The sequence below is a fragment of the Arvicanthis niloticus genome, chromosome 13 (assembly GCF_011762505.2).
Source record: "Arvicanthis niloticus isolate mArvNil1 chromosome 13, mArvNil1.pat.X, whole genome shotgun sequence".
Taxonomy (NCBI): Eukaryota; Metazoa; Chordata; class Mammalia; order Rodentia; family Muridae; genus Arvicanthis; species Arvicanthis niloticus.
Genome location: NC_047670.1, coordinates 12500607 through 12522174, shown reverse-complemented (window position 1 = coordinate 12522174; position 21568 = coordinate 12500607). Strand labels below are relative to the sequence as shown.

The window sequence follows — 21568 nt, the reverse complement described above, 5'->3', positions numbered from 1 at the left end:
TTACCCATCCCCTTACTTCACCACAGCCTCTTAAGTCCTGACAACTACATTCTGTTTTTTATTTCTAAAGTTTTCTTATCTTAGAAGTATAACACAAACAGCATCATACACATAATCTTAGGGAATTATCTTTTTTAAGTCATCATAACTCTCTAGAACTTCATTGAGATTATTGTCTATATAAACAATCTATTTTCCTTATTTCAGATGTATACACCATAGGTTTTAGTAACTATTTGCCATTGTAATTTATCTGTCTTGTTTCCAGAATTTGGCTATTACAAATATCACTCCAATGAACATGATATATAGGCTTCCATAAGAACTTAAATTTTGGTCTGGGGATATAGCTTGGTTGTGTACCGCTTGTCTAATATGTGTAAATCCTTAGACTTGACCCCAGAATCACAAGAGGGAAGAAAAAAGGGAAGGAAGAAAGGAAGGAAGGAAGGAAGGAAGGAAGGAAGGAAGGAAGGAAGGAAGGAAAGAAGGAAGGAAGGAAAGAAGGAAGGAAGGAAAGATGGAAGGAAGGAAAGAAGGAAGGAAGGAAAGATGGAAGGAAGGAAAGAAGGAAGGAAGGAAAGATGGAAGGAAGGAAAGAAGGAAGGAAGGAAAGAAGGAAGGAGGGAGCAAGATTGCAACCTTTCTATTATGGCTCTGTGATTTTATGTAAATATACAGAAAATTTATATTTCCACATATCCTTTTTATGATCTCAGCCACTGTGACAAGTATGTGGTGTTATCTTGTCTAACAGCTTGTTTTCCACCTGAGTGTCTTCTGTGTTTTGCTAAGATTATATACTTTCTAAGTTTTGAGTTGCTACCCCAGTCTTTGTGAGGTAAGTAATTGGAAAACACTTTCTCTTAATCTGTGTCTTAACCTTTCACCTTTAGAACAAGATTTTCCATGTGGCAATTCTCTAATTTTTTATTATTTCAGTTGATTAGTTTGTCTTGTATCATTCATCTCCAGAATGAAGTCTATAAACTCTCTACCTAGGCCTCTGTCTTCTATGTTAGTCATATGTTTTTCCCTATAAATTTTATAATTTTCCATTGAAGTCCATGGTACATTTAAATTTTCTTTAGAAATTTAGAAATGCAAGGGTCAGATATTTGCTGTGTGATATGTTAACACTAGCTTTCGAGAAGACTGTCTTCACTTCATAGCATTGCTTACGGAAAGTCAATTAGGAGTATTTTGGAGCCTTCTAGACTCAATGACATACTGTTTAATTTCTAAAACTTTTGTATACATTTACCCATCTTGTCAGCCTTGCTAGATCATTGTCAATTTTATTGACCATTTCAAACAATCCACTGGTTTTTCGAGATTGTTTGTCTTCTTCCAGGTCTATGAATTTCTTTGTTATTTCTCTTTTTTAGATATTGAAGTGGGTAGGGGTACATGGATAGTAATCCTTTCCTCTTTCCTAATGTATGCAAGACATGGCCAAATCTCCCTTCCCACACATAGTTTATCATGCCATATTTTAATTTTTATTCATTACCACAAGTTTTACTTTGCAGACTTTCTCTTTGGTTTGCGAATTAAGTTTCCCAGGTGTTGGTTCCCATGTGCTGTCTTCCTCATCCGTCATTACATAATTCCCCTCTAATCTGTTTGTATGCTTTGCTCCCTTCCTTGGAATTACTTGAACACTTTTTAGAATTTTATTTTGCTTTATTTATAATGATTTGTAGTATGTCTCATTGCATACCCTTTGTGATGGATACTTGTATGTATGTATGTATGTATGTATGTATGTATCATATCATATCATTGTCTACTAGTGTATCATCTTATCTCTTTGGGTGAAAGAAATCTTATTGTACACCCTTAATCTTTCATGTTTGCAACTTGTTCAAAACTATTTCCTTTATAAACATTTTGAATGACATTAAAGTTATAATAATCACCTCATCTATAAAACACAAGTAAGAAAAGTCAAGAGCGCCAAGAAAGCCATTGAGTTAGTCTCCCTGTCTTAATATCCTAAGATTTCTTTTTTATCATTTAATTTCTGTCCAAGATACTTAATTCAGACATTCTTTTAAGGTAGATGCGTTTAACAGTATTTTCCTTTATATGAGAATGGTTTCTTTCCTCATTCTTAAAGAACATGTTTTCCAGTATAAGATTCTGATTTGACAGCTATTTCTTTTTGTTCACACCTAAAAAACAGTGTGCCACCATGGTTTGTGGCTTCCAGAATTTCTGATGAGAAATTCACTCACAGCCTGATAATATTTACATTTTGGGAAAGTGTTATTATTATCTGGATGGCATCAAGATTATTTCCTTAATTTTTTTAAAATAAATGAATTAGGATGTGTATTAGCAAAGTATACCTTTGAGCTTATCTTAGTGAATTGTTAAACACACAATTGAAAGGATATCGGTGTTACAGAACCCAGCTGTTTGCATTAGCAGGACGAGGATGTGAATTTTATCCACCAGATACTGGAAGTTCATATTCAGAGTACAGAAAAGACTAGCTGAGCCATGACATGAAAACTACAGTAATAGGAAGATCAGGCCACATCAGACTGTTTGGACTCTGAACCCAGAAGCACACACAGCTCGTATCTGTGTCCTCCTCCCAGGAAATCCTTTGTCTCTCTTGAGCAGATCAACCCCTGCTCCCGGTCTCCTCTCCCTTCCCACCACTCTTCATGCCACACACTGAACTAATACTTTGCTTGGGCAACACCATTTCCAGGATGCTTTTCTTGACCTTTGCTCTCTCTTTTCACAGGTTGTGAACCTCTTTTTCTATGATGTTGTTGAACCCTCTGCTTACCACCCTCAAAGTATCTCACAACCGAAAGTTAAGTCACTGAGCTAAAGGTTTTCAAGGGAAAGATGGTTATCACATGGAGGACCTGACAGTCAATTAACTCTTAAAGTGAACCAACTCCATTATTTTAATAATCCATCCATTTTTTCAGTCTCTCCATCATCCATCTATCTAAACCATTATTTCAGAGTCTGAATAATCCACAACTGCATTTGATCGTTAATGACTCCAACAAGGTTTTCATGAGCATCTTAAAAATGCTTCTGGTTTTCCTCCTCATCCCCTTCACTTTTCTCAGAAAAAAAAAATTGAATTTTCTTTGTGCATGCTCCAAGGTGCACAGTGTCACCACCAACAGTCACATCACCATGTCAAATTCTGCTATAAACTAGTGTCTGACCCCAGCTATAACCTCTGTATTGCTGAGCAACCCTTATATTTATCTTTAGTTGACACCTATCAGATTCCCCTACAGCAGCTGCTGCAAAATATTCCCACTCTCCTTAAGCTCCAAATCCTACCCCATCTCTCCCTCAGGATTAGAAAAAGCTCTCCTCTTCATAACTGAAAGGACAATTTACAATTATGACATGGTTTGTATCTCTTTATTTTCAAAGCTATTCTAGCCCCACCCCCATCTACACATTGTTTCTCAGCTCTCACCCAAGGAAGGAAATGCCAATCAGCCATCCCAGTACCAAATTTGTGGTCCACATTCTACCAAATAGCTGGAATTTTTCCTATCCTTTGCTTCTTTCCTTCATGAAAAAGGAATGTATAAACCTTATCATTCCAAAGACTTATTAGTATGAATTGAACATTTATAATATTCCACCAGGAAAATCAAGTTCTATTTAAAGCAGTTTATAGAGATATAAAGAGCAGTTTTCAAATTCATTTGGAATAACAAAAAAAAAAAAAAACCCAGGATAGCGAAAACTATTCTCAACAACAAAAGAACTTCTGGGGGAAATCACCATCCCTGACCTAAAGCTGTACTACAGAGCAATAGTGATAAAAACTGCATGGTATTGGTACAGAGACAGGCAGGAAGATCAACGGAATAGAATTGAAGACACAGAAATGAACCTACACACCTATGACCATATGTCACTTGATCTTTGACAAAGGAGCTAAAATTATCCAGTTGAGAAAGGATAGCATTCTCAACAAATGGTGCTGGTTCAACTGGAGGTCAGCATGTGGAAGAATGCAAATCAATCCATTCTTATGTCCTCGTACAAAGCTCAAGTCCAAGTGGATAAAGGACCTCCATATAAAACCAGATACACTGAAAGTAATAGAAGAAAAGGTGGGGAAGAGCCTCAAATACTTGGGCACAGGGGAAAAGTTCCTGAACAAAACACCAATGGCTTATGCTCTAAGATCAAGAATTGACAAATGGTGGGAACACACCCTCATAAAAATTGGAAGAGGGGGTATGGGATAAGGGGCTTTGGGGGAGAAAGGAAGTGGAGATAACAGTGAAAGGTAAATATGTAAAATATCCAAAAAAAATCCAGATAATGGGTCTGGAAAAAAAAGATAGTTTACTTATTTCAAACGATTTTCAAAGGTTTACGGGAGATGCTTATTGGCTAAGATCTTATTTTAAGCTCTTCATAAAAGAATTTATGTCTCTGTTTAATATTCTCAAGAGAGATGCAAATCCTAATTTCTCTCAACAATTAATTGAAAAAAAAGGAGTAATTTTACAAAAAGTAGAAGAAGCTCTTATTAATTTATATATTATATAGATTGATATAGATTGATTAATTGTTGGCTGTTTTATAATAGTCCTTTGATAAAAGAAATTATTAATAAAGAATTAGATTTCTTTAAATAGTGTCTTCATGACTCTCTGAGGGTGGAAGGGACATGCCTTGTTTACTCTTAACTTCCTAAAACTGAAAGCTCATGGTAAATCTGCTGCTGATTGCCTCTGGCATCACTGAGACCAATAAAAACTAGCCACAACTATGTGGAAGGACCCTTTTACTCTTAAATGGAATGGCCAGGACCCAGTTCCTACATGGGGCTGAGGACTGATATGCATATTTGATACCACAGAAGGCACAGCTAAATGGCCACCAAAAAGATTAATGAACTAAATAGATACCCTGACAAAACCAGGCCCAATTATAAATAAGATGAATAACAATTGACATCCAGGGAAGAGAAATTTCCCTGAGAATTCCCTTCTTTTTTTCCTTTCCAGATAAAAAATTAATCACTGGTGATGTCTGCTGTTAGGAGTTCTAATCCTGATGCTGGCTTCTGGATTTATACTACTCAGACCTTCGATGGGCCAATGACAAGGACATCAAATAGCTAGAGATTGCCATTACTAATCTGAAGAAATCCCTCGTTTTGTTGTCTGAAGTGATTGTCAAAAATTGTGAAGGTCTTTATTGAACCTGATTTACTCTTTTACAATTGAAAAGATGTGTACAGCTCTAGACTGTGTACAGCCCTTAAAGAAGAATATTGCTATTACATAGACAAGACAGGGGGTGGTTAAAGAGAGCATGAAAAAGGCCAGAGAAGGTCTTGAGAGAAGACACAGAGAGAAAGAGAAAGATGAGAGCTGGCACAAGAATTGGTTTTCAACCTCTCCATGATTGTCAACCCTACTTCCTTTCATCTTGGGACCATTAATTGGGTTATTTTTGCTTATTTCTTTTGGTCCCTGGGCCTTAAATAGGCTGACTAACTTTGTGAAACACGAGATAGATAATCTGATAGCAAAATCTATTCAGATACATTGTCATAAGTTAGCTATGGTGGACCATGAGACTCAAGATGAGGTTGTTAGTCTATCCAGGGTGTTCCCAAATCCCATCTCCACCCAACCTACAAGAGGGGACTTCCACCCCTAGACCAATCAGAGAGGGGCCACCCAGAACCCCCTCTGTCTGTTGATCTGAATTCTTGCTAAGGCTACGAGGCTAAGCACTGCAAGGGAATATAAAAAAAAAGTTAAAAATGTTTCTGGGTTCCCTGAGGGACAAGCCTGACTGCATAGGGGTTGATGTCAAAAGTATCCCCTCTCCAGGAAAAAGACATCGGGACGGGTATGGCCCTCATGCCTCACTGAAGAAGACAGGAGGACTAGAGCCATTACAAGGTCTCCTTTAATTACTGGAGGTCAGGCCTCTATCCCCGCCTTGGCAAGATTAGAATCGCCATAGCCCTTCTATACTTGGAGAAGGGAGGAGATGTCAGGGGCAGCCCTGCTTATATATTGAAGGCCTAAAACCAGCCATAAGCCTAAAATCAGCAATAGGCCTGACTTACATGCCTGCTAACACAAAGTCTTGAGTCTCTATGGAAAAAACACTGAAACAGAGGGCTATAGACTATTGCAAACAGGCAGCGTTTGTTGAAATACACCAGCCTGAGTAGTCATAGACCTGGTAAATAGGCAGCCTTTGACAGATAGTACTAAATTAGATAAGGACAAGTGAATCATAGGCAGAGTCATAGTGACCCCTGAACCTTCACCCAGCTGATACCCTGTTCTGAAAGATATCTGTACTCCCCCTGAACACCTATGTGCCTGCGTCATCCCCTTTCCCACATCTTGTATTTTTGTGTTTATAACCCCCATGTTAAAAAGTAAAATTATGATTTGATAAACACACACACACACACACACAGTGTTCCCTGGTTCTGCTGACTTAGCTCCTGACAATCTATTTTCTTATTCTCAGAAATACTTTGAATTATAGAACATTATTGTAGTTTTTGATAGTATGCTAGGTAAAATAATCTTTATTGCTCTCATTTTAAACATCAAAGTTTGTAGTGAGTTAAAATGTCCTTTAATATAATTATAGGTCATATTTATTTTCATATTGTAAAATGTTAGTTAATCTGCTGAACATTTTAAAAAACTGGATTCCTTTTTGAGAATTTCATATATGAACACTGTATTTACATAATTTTCCCCTTTCTCTCCTTCCTCCCACTTTTCCCAACCCCCCATACTTTTTGAATACATCTTATTGTTTAACTATTGTTTATATATGTATACATGTATAAGTATATATGTTTATACAAATATTGATAAATAAAGCGTTTTGGAAAAAAAAAAGAATTGACAAATGGGACCTTATAAAATTGCAAAGCTTCTGTAAAGCAAAGGACTTTGTCAATAGGACAAAACAGCAGCCAACAGATAGGAAAAAGATCTTTACCAATCCTACATCTGACAGAGGCCTTATATCAAATATATACAAAGAACTCAAGAAATTAGACTCCAGATAACCAAATAACCCTATTAAAAATGAAACAGAGCTAAAAAAGAATTGTCAACTGAGGAAACCTAAATGGCTGAGAAGCACCTAAAGAAATGTTCAGCATCCTTAGTCATCAGGGAAATGCAAATAAAAATAACCCTGAGATTCCACCTCACACCAGTCAGAATGGCTAAGATCAAAAACTCAGGTGATAGCAGATGCTGGCAAGGATGTGGAGAAATAGAAACACTCCTCCACTGTTGGTGGGATTGCAAGCTGGTACAACCACTCTGGAAATCAGTCTCGCAATTCCTCAGAAAATTGGACTTGAAGACCCAGCTATACCATTACTGAGAATATATCCAGAAGATGCTCCAGCATATAATAAGGACACATGCTCCACTATGTTCATAGCTGCCTTATTTATAATAGCCAGAAGCTGGAAAGAACCCGATGTCCTTCAACAGGGGAATGGATACAGAAAATGTGGTACATTTACACAATGGAGTATTACTCAGGTATTAAAAACAAAGAATTCGAAAAATTCCTAAGCAAATGGATGGAACTAGAAAATATCATCTTGAGTGAGGTAAGCCAACCACAAAAGAACACACGGGGTATGCACTCACTAATAAGTAGATATTAGCCCCAAAGCTCATATATAATACCCAAGATACAACTCACAGATCACATGAAGTTCATGAAGAAGGAAGACCAAAATGTGGGTGTTTCAGTCCTTCTTAGAAGGAGCAACAAAACACTCATGGGAGCAAATATGGAGACAAATTGTGGAACAGAAACTGAAGGAGGGGCCATCCAGAGACTGCTCCACCTGGGTATCCATCCCATGTGCAGTCACCAAAGGCAGACGCTGATGTGGATGCCAGGAAGTGCATGCTGACAGGAGCCTGATATAGCTGTCTCCTTAGAGGTCTGCCAGAGCCTGACATATACAGAGGCAGATGCTCACAGTTAACCGTTGAACTGATCATGGGGTTCCCAATGTAGGAGTTAGAGAGAAGAATGAAGGAGCTGAACGGGTTTGCGGCCCCATGAGGAGAGAGACAATATCAACCAACCAGAGCTCCCAGGATCTAAACCACCAGGCTGGAAGCACATAGGGAGGGACCCATGGCTCCAGCTGTATATGTAGGCGAGGATGGCTTTTTTGGGCATACGTAGGAGAGGAAGTCTTTGGTCCTGTGACCAAAGCTGGGTGCCCCAGTGTGGGGGAATTCGAGAGTGGGGTCGGTGGGACTGGATAGGTGGGGGCACATCCTCATAGAAGCAGGAAGAGGAAGGATGGGATATGGGGTTTCTGGGTGGGGGGAATGGGGAAAGGGGATAACATCTGAACTGTAAAGAAAATATCCAATAAAAAAATTAAAAATGAATAAATAAATACTATTTCATTTAATACTAATGACAATCATTGATAGTTTTGATGTTATATTACCTATTTTATTGATTAGAAAACTGGGGCTAGGGAAATCAGAAAGTTTACACAAGGATACAGAACTTGGTTTATCTACCCCCCCCATTAATATATTACAACCTTTCCAAAGCTATACAAAAAGTTTTTTGATTCTTGTCTTTATGCTCGTCTTCGATCTGTGTGCTCATTGCAGTTCCCATCATTTATCTAGCATTTCTGTCAGCAAGAATAAGAATGCACAAATACCACACATAACTGCCACTGAGGCTTCTGGAAATGTTTGTTAAAGCACTGAAAAAAACAAATTTTGCTTTTATAATATTTAAAATATGTCAATACTCTCATTTTTTTTCAGGAGCAATCATTTTCTTAAACACTCCAAGCATAAACAATTTTAAAAATCCAAAGAAATAAAAACTCTAGAATTTTCTTTGGTTTGAAAGTATTTATCGCCTGGGTATTTTTCCTTATTTACCTCACCTGGCTCTATGATTCACAGCTTGACACAATTTCCACTGTTTTCAAGAGGATCTTTCTCTGAATAACAACAAGATCAAGTCCCCGAGAGGAAGAGCTCACAAGAGTTTCAGCTGCAAGTGCTTCTGTAACAGAGGCCAAGGCTGCCACAGAGGCCTCCAAGCCCCTGAGGAAGCAGACATTTCTTCCATTGACAAGGGTTTAATTGGACATTTTGAGAGTCCAGTGTCATGTATGCTGATGCAAATGTTTGAAAAGTTATTCACAGTGTAGTTTGAGCCAGACAGGCTCCAATGCCAAGCCAGCAACAGCCTCCCATTTATTCTGTTGGACTCAACTTCTAAAGATGTGTCAGGGCTCTCTGAGCCTTGTAAATTTCCACATCCAAAGGGCCATCTGTGCTTTCAAGGCAACAACCTTCTTCCCACATGGCCACACATCAGTCCTCCCCCTGCCAATCTTGCCACTGCATTCAGAAAAAGAATTAGAAAAATAACTGGCAAGGTGTTTGCTCCATCTTTGAAAAGCATAGAGTGGAATGTTTAGTAGTTTTTAGAAACAAACTCTAGATCCTTTCTCTGAATTAAAATCTTGACTGTTTTTGAAATGTCATCCTGTTATTCTCAGTCCCAGAAAAGATTGCTTAGAAGCTCAGCTAATAGATAAGTCCACTGTAACAGATGATCTACAAAGAATCAGTGCTTTATTGGAAGAATAAAAAGAGGATATTAACAAGTGTGCAATGAGGAATCTGTAAGCATTAGGCCACTAATATCTGTCTTAAAATATGAAATGTAGAAAACATAAAAATTATTACCAATTATTATATTGTGTTTACTTTGTCTCCCTATTATCACACATCTTTTTCAAGAGAAATTGTTAAACTTTTGAGATATTATTTTTATGTGTGTGCATGTATACACACACACAGAGAGACATGTATGCATGTATATAGGTACCTTTGGAATGCAGAAAAAGGCATCAGATCCTCTAGAGTTACTTATTGCTATGAGTCACTCAATGTGGGTGCTGAAAGCAGAACATCAGTCTTCTGCAAGAGCGACAAGTACTCTTAACCACTAAGACATACACCTAGCCTCAGAAAAGTACTTAGTGCACACAACACTAAGAGAGTCTTGGGGATGAAGGTGTTCTACTATCTTCCATAATGCTAACATAAAATCAGAGATGAGAAATCAGAAGTCACACGTAGAGGTAAACATCTTATAAGAACAAACAAAAGACTTAAACCCATTACCATACTTCCACTTTCAGCTGCAACATAAAAATCTTGCAAGTCACTGCTGCTGTCCTCACTACAGCAAATCAAACTAAACAAGCTGAAAACCAACAACTTTCCTTAGCTCATAAGGACTGAAGGGTGAATGAACATTCTAAGATTAGAGAGATGGGCAAATGTAGAGTCATAGTTAAGATCTACTTACTTGGACAAGAGCTACTGGAGCCCTTTGCAGGCAGGAACATGGAAATGGCAATTTTGAAAATGTGCTGGAGGCTGACTCTAACATATAGTACAGTGAAAGTGTAGAGTCCTGGAGCCCTGATCTTGCTAAAGGAGGCAGCCACCATTTTGGGCAATCACAAGGCAACAGTGAAAAGGGCCTGAGATCAGATTCCCAACACCAATGTAAAAAGCCATGAATGGTGTCAAATGCTTATAATCCCACTGGGAGTAGGCAGAGACTAAGGGGTCATGGTTGGTTGCTGGCCAGTCTAGCCAAGTCAGTGAGCTTTAGGCTCAATTATAAACACACCAGTTGATCCTACTACTTTGCTACATTACAGAATGGAGCCCAGATTGAAATAGAGTGGCTGATACCTAGCACTTGGGAGACTGAGGTGCATGGGTTGATTGCAGAAAGTTTGAAGGTAGCCTTGGCTACATAGTGACTTCCTGAGCAACTGAACAACAGAGTAAAAAATTGTGTTAAAACAGAAAGGTTAAAAAGAGATAAAAGGATGGATGAAAGAAGGAGCAAAGAAAAGAAGGAGAAAATGATGAAATGAAGGAGAGAAGAACATGCCCAGAAATCAAGAGAAAAAAAATAATAATCCACAATGGGAAAGCACACTAATGGCTTGTTTGTTTTTAAAAGCTAAGTGGTTTAGAGAAAGTACGAGTGGGGGCAGAAAAAGTACATTTTAAAGCTCCAGCTCCAGGGCAAGTAATAAAAGTTTCTGCTTTAAATATTTTTTCATAATACTGTGAGCAATAGGAAAGTCTATTCCATCATACCAGCCTCAGGGCAGAAAGTTCTAGCCTCCTGTGCTAAATCAAATTGGCAAGGGCGCTCAGAATTCCAGGCACCGACCATTGGTCTCTGCCTTCCATGAGGCTAAACCTGACAGACAAAAGGAAACAAAATAATTTCCATTTATTTTATAGGCTCTTTTTTTTTTGCTCTCATCAATTAATTATAAGGGTTCTGGAAGTCCATTTTACATTCCCAGTGTTCCCTAAGAGGATGGCAAGCAGCCTCTTAGCAAAGACACAAAGCAAGCACACACACACACACACACACACACACACACACACAATGCTTAGATCTCATGGTGCCGTGCCCTTAAACGTTGCTCCCTGAACCCTCAATGTCACCTACTTTAAATTCCCTAAATAAGTAAAAGTATTAAGATGCATGAGCATTTAGGATGAAAGTGTCAAATCCTAGTGCAATTAAAACATTCTTATTTAGATTTGAGACTATATCACTTGGTTGCTCAGACTACCCTTGAACTAATAACAATTCTCATCACAGTTACAACTGTGAGTCACCATACCTGGCTGAAATGTGTGTGTGTGTGTGTGTGTGTGTGTGTGTGTGTGTGTGTGTGTTTGTGGAGGGTAACTATGTGGAAATCAGAGGATAGCTTGCAGAATTAGTTCTTTCCTTCCATACCATGTCTGTTCCTGGTATTAAACTTAGTTCAGTTGGGTTGGCAGCATGTGCCTTTACCAACTGGCCATTTTGATAGCCCTAGCTGATAATTTTTAAAATAATAAAATAACTAAATCCACCTTAGAAATCCTACTCCTTGGCTCCCATTTTCAGTTCACTGGATATGGAAACAATATCCAAATTGTGTACGTGTTCCACAACACATGGAAACCAGTCTTCCACACCACCCAGGCTTTCCCAGACGACACTGTCTGATCCTGTCTGCTTATGCTCTGAGTCCTGGCTTCCTATTTTTCAAATACTATTTTTGCTAGTTAGGTCAAAAGGAGTTTCAAGTGTACCTGGCTCTTAGGTTTATGGTGAGGATTATTAGGGCAATATAAGTAAGAAGTTTAAATGAACATGTGTGTGGTCAGAGCACCATAAATATCAACTTGTATATTTCATAGCTGAATGACACATGAACCCACAACTGGCTATTTGGAAAATGAACCTGAGAAAAATTAGTCTTTTTCACTAAACAGAACATTTACTCTCCCAGATAGACTTGAAGTAAGTACGTAACAGTACACACATCAAAGCCAGGTGCACTGGCACATGTCTGTGACTCCAGCACTAGCAGGGTGGGGACAAGTGGATTCCTGGAGCTCACTGACCAACTGATCTAGCTGAATCACTGGCTCCCAGGTCCACTGAGATGGGCTGTCTCTAAAATTTAAAGAATAAAACCTTTGAAGAAGATACTTGTGTTAACCACAGGTCCATAAACACACACACACACACACACACACACACACACACACACACACACACACAGAGTGAAGTTAAAATCTAAAGAGATCAAGTGGCAATTCAAAGTCACTGTTTTTTGGTTTTTTTTTTTTTTTTTGGTTGGTTGGGGTTTTTTGTGTTTTTGTTTTTGTGGAACTTGGTATCTAGGAAGCAGAACTATAGCAGTGGCCAATTATATTAAAACACTCTTTGGGTATCATGCACACAAATGAATTACTTTCCTTACTGTGGCATATTTAGTCTTCTTTATTCACCTGCAACTCAACCAGTCCTTGTCTAAGGAAAATAGACATTGTTCATAGTCTTAGATTCAAGAGAAACTTCTGGATTTACATTCAAGTCAGTGACATGGTTCTTTTTTGAGATGTACCTCTTTACTTAGTAAGTACATTAAATATTGTGATGACAACGATGCCTCAAAACCAAAAATGGGGGAGAATAAGACACAAGCAAGAAAGAGCTCCGGTATATTTTGTTTTAAGCAAAATATATCAGACCCAACCAATGTGGACAATAAGGTGCAGGGGTCTAGTGACTAGCAACTACATAGAATCAAATTCGTCTCAATTAACCACAGACACTGTGAGACACTTAGCTCTGAGAAAACAAGAGTCGAAAGCCTGTGTGTCCAATGTCTCCATTTCATATTCACGGAGCCAGTCATATATTTCACTCACTCTGCTCCATTTCCTACACATTCGTCTGCTTACTTCATTCAGTTCTACGTCATAGTCAGTTATTGGTTATTGAGTACTACAACGTATGACAAGTCGGACGCTTGACATCTCAAAAATGGGGCCTTTCATATCAGAATTGAGAAAACAGAACAAGGTACAAAGTGAAAGAAACCCCCCAAAGCGGTCCCACCCCACCCTGGTAAAGCCTCTGACAGGTCAGGGGACCAGGGAAAATTCCAGATAGGGACTGAAGGAAGCTCCTAGGCAGCTGAGGAGAGAAGCAGGGGACCATGAGGAATGGACAGGCACCAGCAGTTTTGGGCTCTGCCTCTGGGTTTCAGTGTGACCGCAGGCAGTCCCTGCCTATGCCAGGGCTCTCCATTCCGGTAAAGAAGCTCTCCGGCAGCCAGGCCTGCTGGCCTCAGCCCACCCTCCCGCCTCCGGGGAGCAGCGGGTCACCCAAGGTCCGGGCGCACGCACCTGGTCACGAGGCTCTGCGAAGCAGCGGCGGCTACACCGGGTGACGCCTGCAGACTACTGCCACGTCCGTGGGCGGGACCGAGAAGGTCGCTCAGAGCGCGCCGGATCCATAGGGCGGGCCTCCAGAGGCCTCAGGAGCAGCCCTCCCCAAGCATTCCAAAAAACAAGAGCTTGTGGCAGGGACTGTGCAGATGCAAACTATAGTTGTAAGATAAATGAGTGCATCACGTGGCATATGGCTTAGTAAGAGATGTAGATGTAAGCAAATAATTCTAATGAGGTAAACCCCAGAAGAGAATGGAAGCACAAAGGAGGAGCTCCCCTTCCAGTGACTTGTATGAGCCAACTTCTGAATTAATAGGATGTTTGAGTCAGAGAGAGCAGTGCTAAGAGCTGTGGGGATACGCCAATGTAGTATATGAGAAATGTAACAGTTCTAAAAGAAACAGGAATGAAAGGAAAACCAATGGGGACAGATAATACAGTAGAGGGACATCAATGGAATAATTAATCAATCAGTTAACGGGGGAAGCTTCATGGAAAAGGATCCGGGACAGTATTTGCATAGATGGACTCTGAAATCAAGCCATTTCAATTTAGAATGTCAACTTTGACCTCACTGAGTGTGTCACGACCTACCTTTCAAATTCCTTATCTGTGAAGTAGAAATAATAATCATAATACCTACGTCACAGGGCAGATAAACACCTCCAGATAATCCACCTAAAGTCTTAGTAAAAAGCATTCAATCAAAGTTAAACTCTTGTTATTATTACACTCTGAGTCAATGCCAGAAGACTTTTACAGCATGAAGGGGAGAGCATGAGAAACGGCTGGAGAGTTAAGGCATCTGACACACCATGAGCAAGTCACTGCCATCTACACCGTCCTCAGAGAGACAGTCTACGGGCTGTCTAAATGATGAGCTAAAAACAAAAGTTGAGTGTAAGCAGTTAGGAGTGTAAAAAAGGCAATATTGTACTTGTTGCAAGTCATTTTATAGCTTTTCAGTCACCTTTGCTAGATTTTTAATTGCATTTTACAAAATTAGTAGTCATAGGAGATTGAACATAATACAACTTACTCTTCATCAAGGATAGTTTCAGAAAACTGTCACTCAGTGGGGCTAGCTATGGCTTCCCAGGGACCATTTGTGGAAAGGACAGCTAGGACCATGTTGAAAGGCCCCTTGAATATCTCACAGAGGTGGTACTTAGTGGAAGCCAACAGGACTAGTAAAAGTTTAAAGGGATTGTTATATGTACATAGGTGAAAGGACTTGAGACGGTTTCTTTGTATATGTTTAATTTTGTCTTTCCTGCTTTTTCTAAGCATATGGGTTTTCTTTTTCTTAGCATCTACCCATGTAGCCCAGGTTAACCTGAAACTCAAAATCTCCCTGCCTCCATATTCCATGTTCTGAGATATCACACAGGTGTATCAGCATGCCTAAGGGTTTCCGTGTGTGTGTGTGTGTGTGTGTGTGTGTGTGTGTGTGTGTGTGTAAGAGGAGAGACAAGAACTGGGAAGTATTTTACAAAGGTAAGTTTGATGAGAGTCTGTCTAATGTCTAAGCAAAGAAATTTGTACTTACCAAAACACAAAATATTGATAAAACATGTTGCAATTTGGACTTCATGCAGGTTCCCCAGCAATTCAAGTGAGGGCTGTCCCTGAATCTGTTGCTTTCCTGTAGGTGGATCTTGTTCCTCCAATTGGCCTGTCTTGTCTAGCCTCCATGGGAGAGGATATGCCCTGTCCTTCAGTGACTTGATGTGCCAGGGTGGGTTGGTTCACAGGGGGATCCTCCCCCTTCTCAGAGAAGGGAGGGGACAAGACTGGGGCTGAGGAAAGGGGGACCTGGGAGGAGAGGGGCTGCTGCCATCAGGATGTAAAGTGAATGAATAAATAAATAAATAAATAAATAAATAAATAAATGGGCAACAAATATGTGCACATGCACTATGGGAATAGTAAAGCACATTTCTTTCCCGGATACCATCTTACAATGCCTAAACAGACAAATGACTTTCTGATCTCCTAGTTTATTTAGATCATGCCCTCTGCCTTCATGGACACCTCCATTCCTACAGTCCTTCAACCATTAAGGAAGGGAGAAAATAACCTGGTGCTTTGTTTTGTTTTTGCGACAGGGTCTCATTCATTCTGCCCCCCTTGCTAAGCCTCAAAAATCCTGGGCCATCTTCCTGTGTATCCAGCCTCCCTAGTGCTGGGTGATTACTATCATAGACAAGATAACTGTTGAGTTGCTTTCCTTGAGAAGGAGTTTGAAGGTTCCCAAAACAAGGTCTCCAGAAGCCAGGCCTTGGGGACCCAACTTGCCCTAAGCCAGGCTCAGAGAGACAGACATCTGTCAGGGTCAGGTCCAGCCAGCCACTGCCTCTGTTAAAGCCCAAGCCTCGGGCCTGGCTGACAGTTGCACCATTGTCCACTGCCCACCGGCCAGGGAGGCTCCACAGCTGTCCAGGCACATGAAGAAGCCAGGCCTCCAGACTGCTTGGGGAGGTTTTGGAAATTTCAGCAGTTGGAAAATCACTCTGAAGATGCTTTTGATGGTTATACCCATAATTCCTTCCACATTCTTTGCTCCTTTCTACCTTCTCTTCTCCATGTTTCTTATTGCTGCTGTGATGTTATCCAAGTATACATAGCCAAGCAACCATGAGCTTAATCATTTGAAACCACAACTAAGGAAACACTTTCTCTCTTATTTTCTTCTCTTAGGTATTTTTGTCACAGCCTCATAAAATCAGTACATTTACAAAATGGCTATATTTATATAGAAACAAATATTCATCAATATTTATATTATATCCATTACATTTTGAGTACTGGAAACAGAGTCTGATATATTTATTCACCATAGGCATTCAATGCAGATTTGTGTTATAAGCCTATAGACCAGGCTGACTAGAATATCATAAGGGTAATATACAGGTTATAGCATAGCCATGGGAGAACAGATTGGTGAAATAATTTTGGAGAATTGGTTATACTTCCCAAATCCTTATTTTCACCCATCCCTTTAGTCCCAGAAGTGAACAGCTCTTTAAGAAGACAACAGGTTTGACATAAAGCACTAAGCTCATAGAAAACCCAAGATGATAGTATATGTCACCCAAGCCAAGACCAATGTGTGAACTGGTCTAAACTCCATAATAATGCTGTTCTTAATTCCAGTGATTATATAAATGGCAGAATTGATTGTTCATACTAAAGTAGGCAAGGCTTGCAATGTTTAATCAAATCACACTACCCAAATAAATAAAGAATATCCTAAATAATGGCCTTGTTTTCAAAAGAATTTCTCAATGTTTATTTTGAACATCTTATACTGTAATTATTTGGTTAACTCTTTAGTTTTCCCAAAACAAAAGTACCAAATACAGCACTTCTGTTTGTTTTATCTGTTATGAACATTGGCATATCTTTAAAAAATACTGCTAGTACAGTGTCCCCACTACTAACCACAAAAGTTAAGCTTGAATCTTCAGGTCCATAGGGGTATTACTTTAAAATGTATAACCTGCCCATCAATGTTCATTTCAACACTATTTTTTTTTTAATTTTTATTGGTTATTTTATTTATTTACATTTCAAATATTATCCCCCTTCCTGGTTTTTCCTCTGCAAACACCCTACGCCAACCCCTCTCACCCCTGCTTCTGTAAAGGGCCCCCCCTACCAACCCACCCACTTCCACCACACTGCCCTAGCATTCCCCTGTGCTGGGGTATCAAGCCTTCACAGGACCAAGGCCCTCTCCTGTCACAGATAAACCATCCTCGGCTACTTTTGCAGCTGGATCCATGGTCCCTCCATGTCTATACTTTGGTTGGAGGTTTAGTACCTGGGAGCTTTTCGAGGTTCTGATTGGTTGGTATTGTTGTTCTTCCATGTGGTTACAAACCTCTTCAGCATCTTCAGTTCTTCCCCTAACTCCTCTATTGGAGACCCTGTGCTCAGTCTGATGGTTGACTTCGAGCATGTACCTCTGTATTGGTAAAGCTCTGCTAGAGACTATCAGGAGACAGCTATATCAAGCTCCTGTCAGCATGCACTTCTTGGCATCAGCAATAGGGACTGAGTTTGGTGTCTATATATGAGATGTATCCCCAGGTGAGGCAGGCTCTGGATGGCCTCTTCAGTCTCTGCTCCTTCTTTGTCCCTGTATTTACTCTAGAGAAGAACAACTCTGGGTTAAAATTTTTTAGAAGGGTGGGTGGCCCCATCCTTCAACTGTGGGCCATGCCTAACTTCTGCATATGGTCTCTGTAAGTCCTCTCTCCCCTTTGTTGGGTAGGTACTTCAGCTAATGTCATCCCCATTGTGTCCAGGGGGAGCCTCTTGCTTTCCTAGTCTTCCTTTTGTCTACACCTGTTTCGCATCCCCCCATTGCTATACATCTACCTTTGTTCGATTTCTGGACTCTGTACATCTCTGTCTCCTCCCACACCTGATCCTGCCACTCATTTTTTTCCTCTCACCCTCCTTTCTTCCTCCCAAGTCCCTCCCACTGTCTACCTCCTGTGATTATTTTGTTCCCCCTTCTAAGTAGGAAGTAGACCATCCACTCTTTGGTCTACCTTCTTCTTGAGTTTCATATGGTCTATAAGTTTTATGCTGGCTATTCTGAGCTATTTTCCTAATATCCATTTATCAGTGAGTGCATACCATGTGTGTTCTTTTGTGACTGGGTTACCTCACTCAGGATGATATTTTCTAGTTCTATCCATTTGCTTAAGAATTTCATGAAGTCGTTGTTTTTAATAGCTGAGTAGTACTCCATTGTGTAAATGTACCACATTTTTTTAACCCATTCCTCTGTTGAGGAACATCTGGGTTGTTTCCAGCTTGTGGCTATTATAAAGAAGGCTGCTATGAACATAGTGGAGTATGTGTCCTTTTTATATGTTGGAGCATCTTTTGAGTATATGCCCAGGAGTGGGAGAGCTGGTTCCTCAGGTAGTACTATGTCCAATTTTCTGAGGAACTGCCAGACTGATTTCCAGAGTAGTTGTACCAGTTTGCAAACCCACCAGCAGCGGAGGAATGTTTCTCTTTTTCCACATCCTCACCAGCATTGGCTGTCAACTGACATTATGACTGGTGTGAGGTAAAATCTCAGGGTCATTTTGATTTGCGTTTCTGTGATGACTAAGGATGCTGCTCATTTCTTTAAGGGCTTCTCTCCATTCGAGATTTCTCCCTTGAGAATTCTCTGTTTAACTCTATACCCCCATTTTTAATAGGGCTGTTTGGTTCTCTGGAATCAGCTTTCTTGAGTTCGTTGTATATATTGGATATTAGCCTTCTATCAGATGTAGGGTTGGTAAAGATCTTTTACCAATCTGTAGGTTGCAGTTTTGTCCTGATAACAGTGTCCTTTGCCTTACAGAAGCTTTTAAGTTTTATGAGATTCCATTTGTCTATACTTGATCTTAGAGCCTGGGCCATTGGTGTTCTGTTCAGGAAATTTTCTCCTATGCTGATTTGTTCAAGGGTCTTTGTCAATTACTCTTTTAGTAGATTCAGTGTATCTGGTTTTATGTGAATGTCTTTGATCCACTTGGACTGGAGCTTTGCACAAGGAGATAAGAATGGATCAATTTGCATTCTTCTACATGTCTACCACCACTTAATCCAGCATCATTCGTAAAATATGCTGTCTTTTTTTCCACTGGATGGTTTTAGCTTCTTTGTCAAAGATCAGGTGACCATAGGTATGTGAGTTCATCTGATCCTTTAACTCTATCCCATTGATCTACATGCTAGTCTCTGTACCAATACCATGCAATAATTTTTATCACTATTTCTCTGTAGTACAGCTTGAGGTCAGGGATGGTGATTCCCCCAGAATTCTTATTATTGAGAATAGTTTTTCTTATCCTGGTTTTTGGTTATTCCGACTGAATTTGAGAATTGTTCTTTCTATCTCTGTGAAGAATTGAGCTATAATTTTGATAGGGATTGCATTGAATCTGTAGATTGCTTTTGGTAAGATAGCTATTTTTAATATTTCAATTCAGCCAATCCATGAGCATGGGAGATCTTTCCAACTTCTGAGGTTTTCTTCAATTTCTTCAGAGACTTGAAGTTCTTGTCATACAGGTCTTTCACTTGCTTGGTTAGAATCAAAACAAGATATTTTATATTATTTGTGACTATTGTGAAGGGTATCATTTCCCTAATTTCTTTCACAACCCATTTATCCCTTAAGTACAGGAAGGCTACTAATTTGTTTGAGTTAATTTTATATCCAGCTATTTTGCTGAAGATGTTTATCCGCTGAAAGAGTTCTCTGTTAGAATTTTTGGACCACTTAAGTGTATTATCACATCATCTGCAAATAGTGATATTTTGACTTCTTTGTTTCTAATTTGTATCCCTTTGACTTCCTTTTGCTGTCAAATTGTTCTGCTAGAACTTTGAGTGCTATATTGTATAGTCCATATATTGAATCAGGAGAGAGTGGGCAGCCTTGTCTAGTCCCTGATTTTAGTGGGATTGCTTCAAGTTTCTCTCCATTTAGTTTGATGTTAGCTACTGGTTTTCTATATATTGCTTTTACTATGTTTAGGTATGGGCCTTGAATTCCTGTTCTTTCACTGACTTTTAATGTGAAGGGGCGTTGAATTTTGTCAAATGCTTTTTCAGCATCTAATGAGATGATCATGTGGTTTTTGTCTTTAAGTTTGTTTATATAGTGAATTACATTCATGGATTTTCTTATATTGAACCATCCCTACATCCCTGGGATGAAGCCTACTTGATCATGATGGATGATCATTTTGATGTGTTTTTGAATTAGGTTTATGAGAGTTTTATTGAGTATTTTTGAATCAATATTCTTAAGGGAGATTGGTCTGAAGTTCTCTGTCTTGGGTCTTTGTGTGGTTTTTGTATCTGTAACTATGGCTTCATAGAAAGAATCGAGTAGTATTCCTTCTATATCTATTTTATAGAATAGCTTGAGAAGTATTGGTTTTAGGTCTTCTTTGAAGGTCTCATCAAATCCTGCATTAAACTATATCATCCTGGGGATTTTTTGGTTGGGAGACTTTTAATGACTGCTTCTAATTTTTTAGGGTTTATGAGACTGTTTAGATAGTTTATCTGATCCTGACTTAACTTTGGTACCTGGTATCTATCTAAAAAGTTGTCCATTTCATCCAAATTTTTCAGTTTTGTTGAGTATAGGCTTTTGTAGTAGGATCTAATCATTTTTGAATTTCTTCAGTTTCTGTTGATATTTTTCCCTTTTCATTTCTGTTTTTGTTAATTTGGATAATGTCTCTGTGCCCTCTGGTTAGTCTGTCTAAGGGTTTATCTATTTTGTTGATTTATTTCAAAAAACAAGTTCCTGAGTTTGTTGATTCTTTTATAGTTCTCTTTGATTCTACTTGGTAGATTTCAGCCCTGAGTTTGATTACTTCCTGCTGTCTACTCCTCTTGGGTGTATTTGCTTTTTTTTTTTTTTTTTTTTTTTTTTTTTTTTTGTTGTTGTTGTTGTTGTTGTTGTTGTTGTTCTAGAGCTTTTCAGATTTGCTGTAAGCAGTTAGGATATTCTCTCTTCAATTTCTTTATGGAGTCACTCAGAGCTATGAGTTTTCCTCTTAGCACTGCTTTCATTGTGTCACATAAATTTGGGTATCATTTGTCCTTATTTTCATTAAATTCTAAAAAGTCTTTAATTTCTTTCTTTATTTCTTCTTTCACCAAAT

The 21568-nt window shown here is 39.2% G+C and overlaps 1 protein-coding gene across 8 annotated transcripts in view; it reads right to left on the bottom strand.

The window, feature by feature from the left end:
* Cpq (carboxypeptidase Q) overlaps positions 1 to 15548 on the bottom strand; it is a 435354-nt gene extending 419806 nt beyond the window's left edge. For 2 of the 8 annotated variants that reach the window (XM_076911247.1, XM_076911248.1), the window contains exon 1: positions 15418 to 15544. In XM_076911247.1, the coding sequence (XP_076767362.1) occupies positions 15418 to 15462 (45 nt within the window). In that variant the 5' untranslated portion in view covers positions 15463 to 15544. Of the gene's footprint in view, positions 1 to 13823; positions 13979 to 15417 lie in introns of those variants that run through there. The other 6 variants (XM_076911249.1, XM_076911241.1, XM_076911246.1 and 3 more) reach the window with 6 other exon arrangements.
* Positions 15549 to 21568: the final 6020 nt, after the last annotated feature.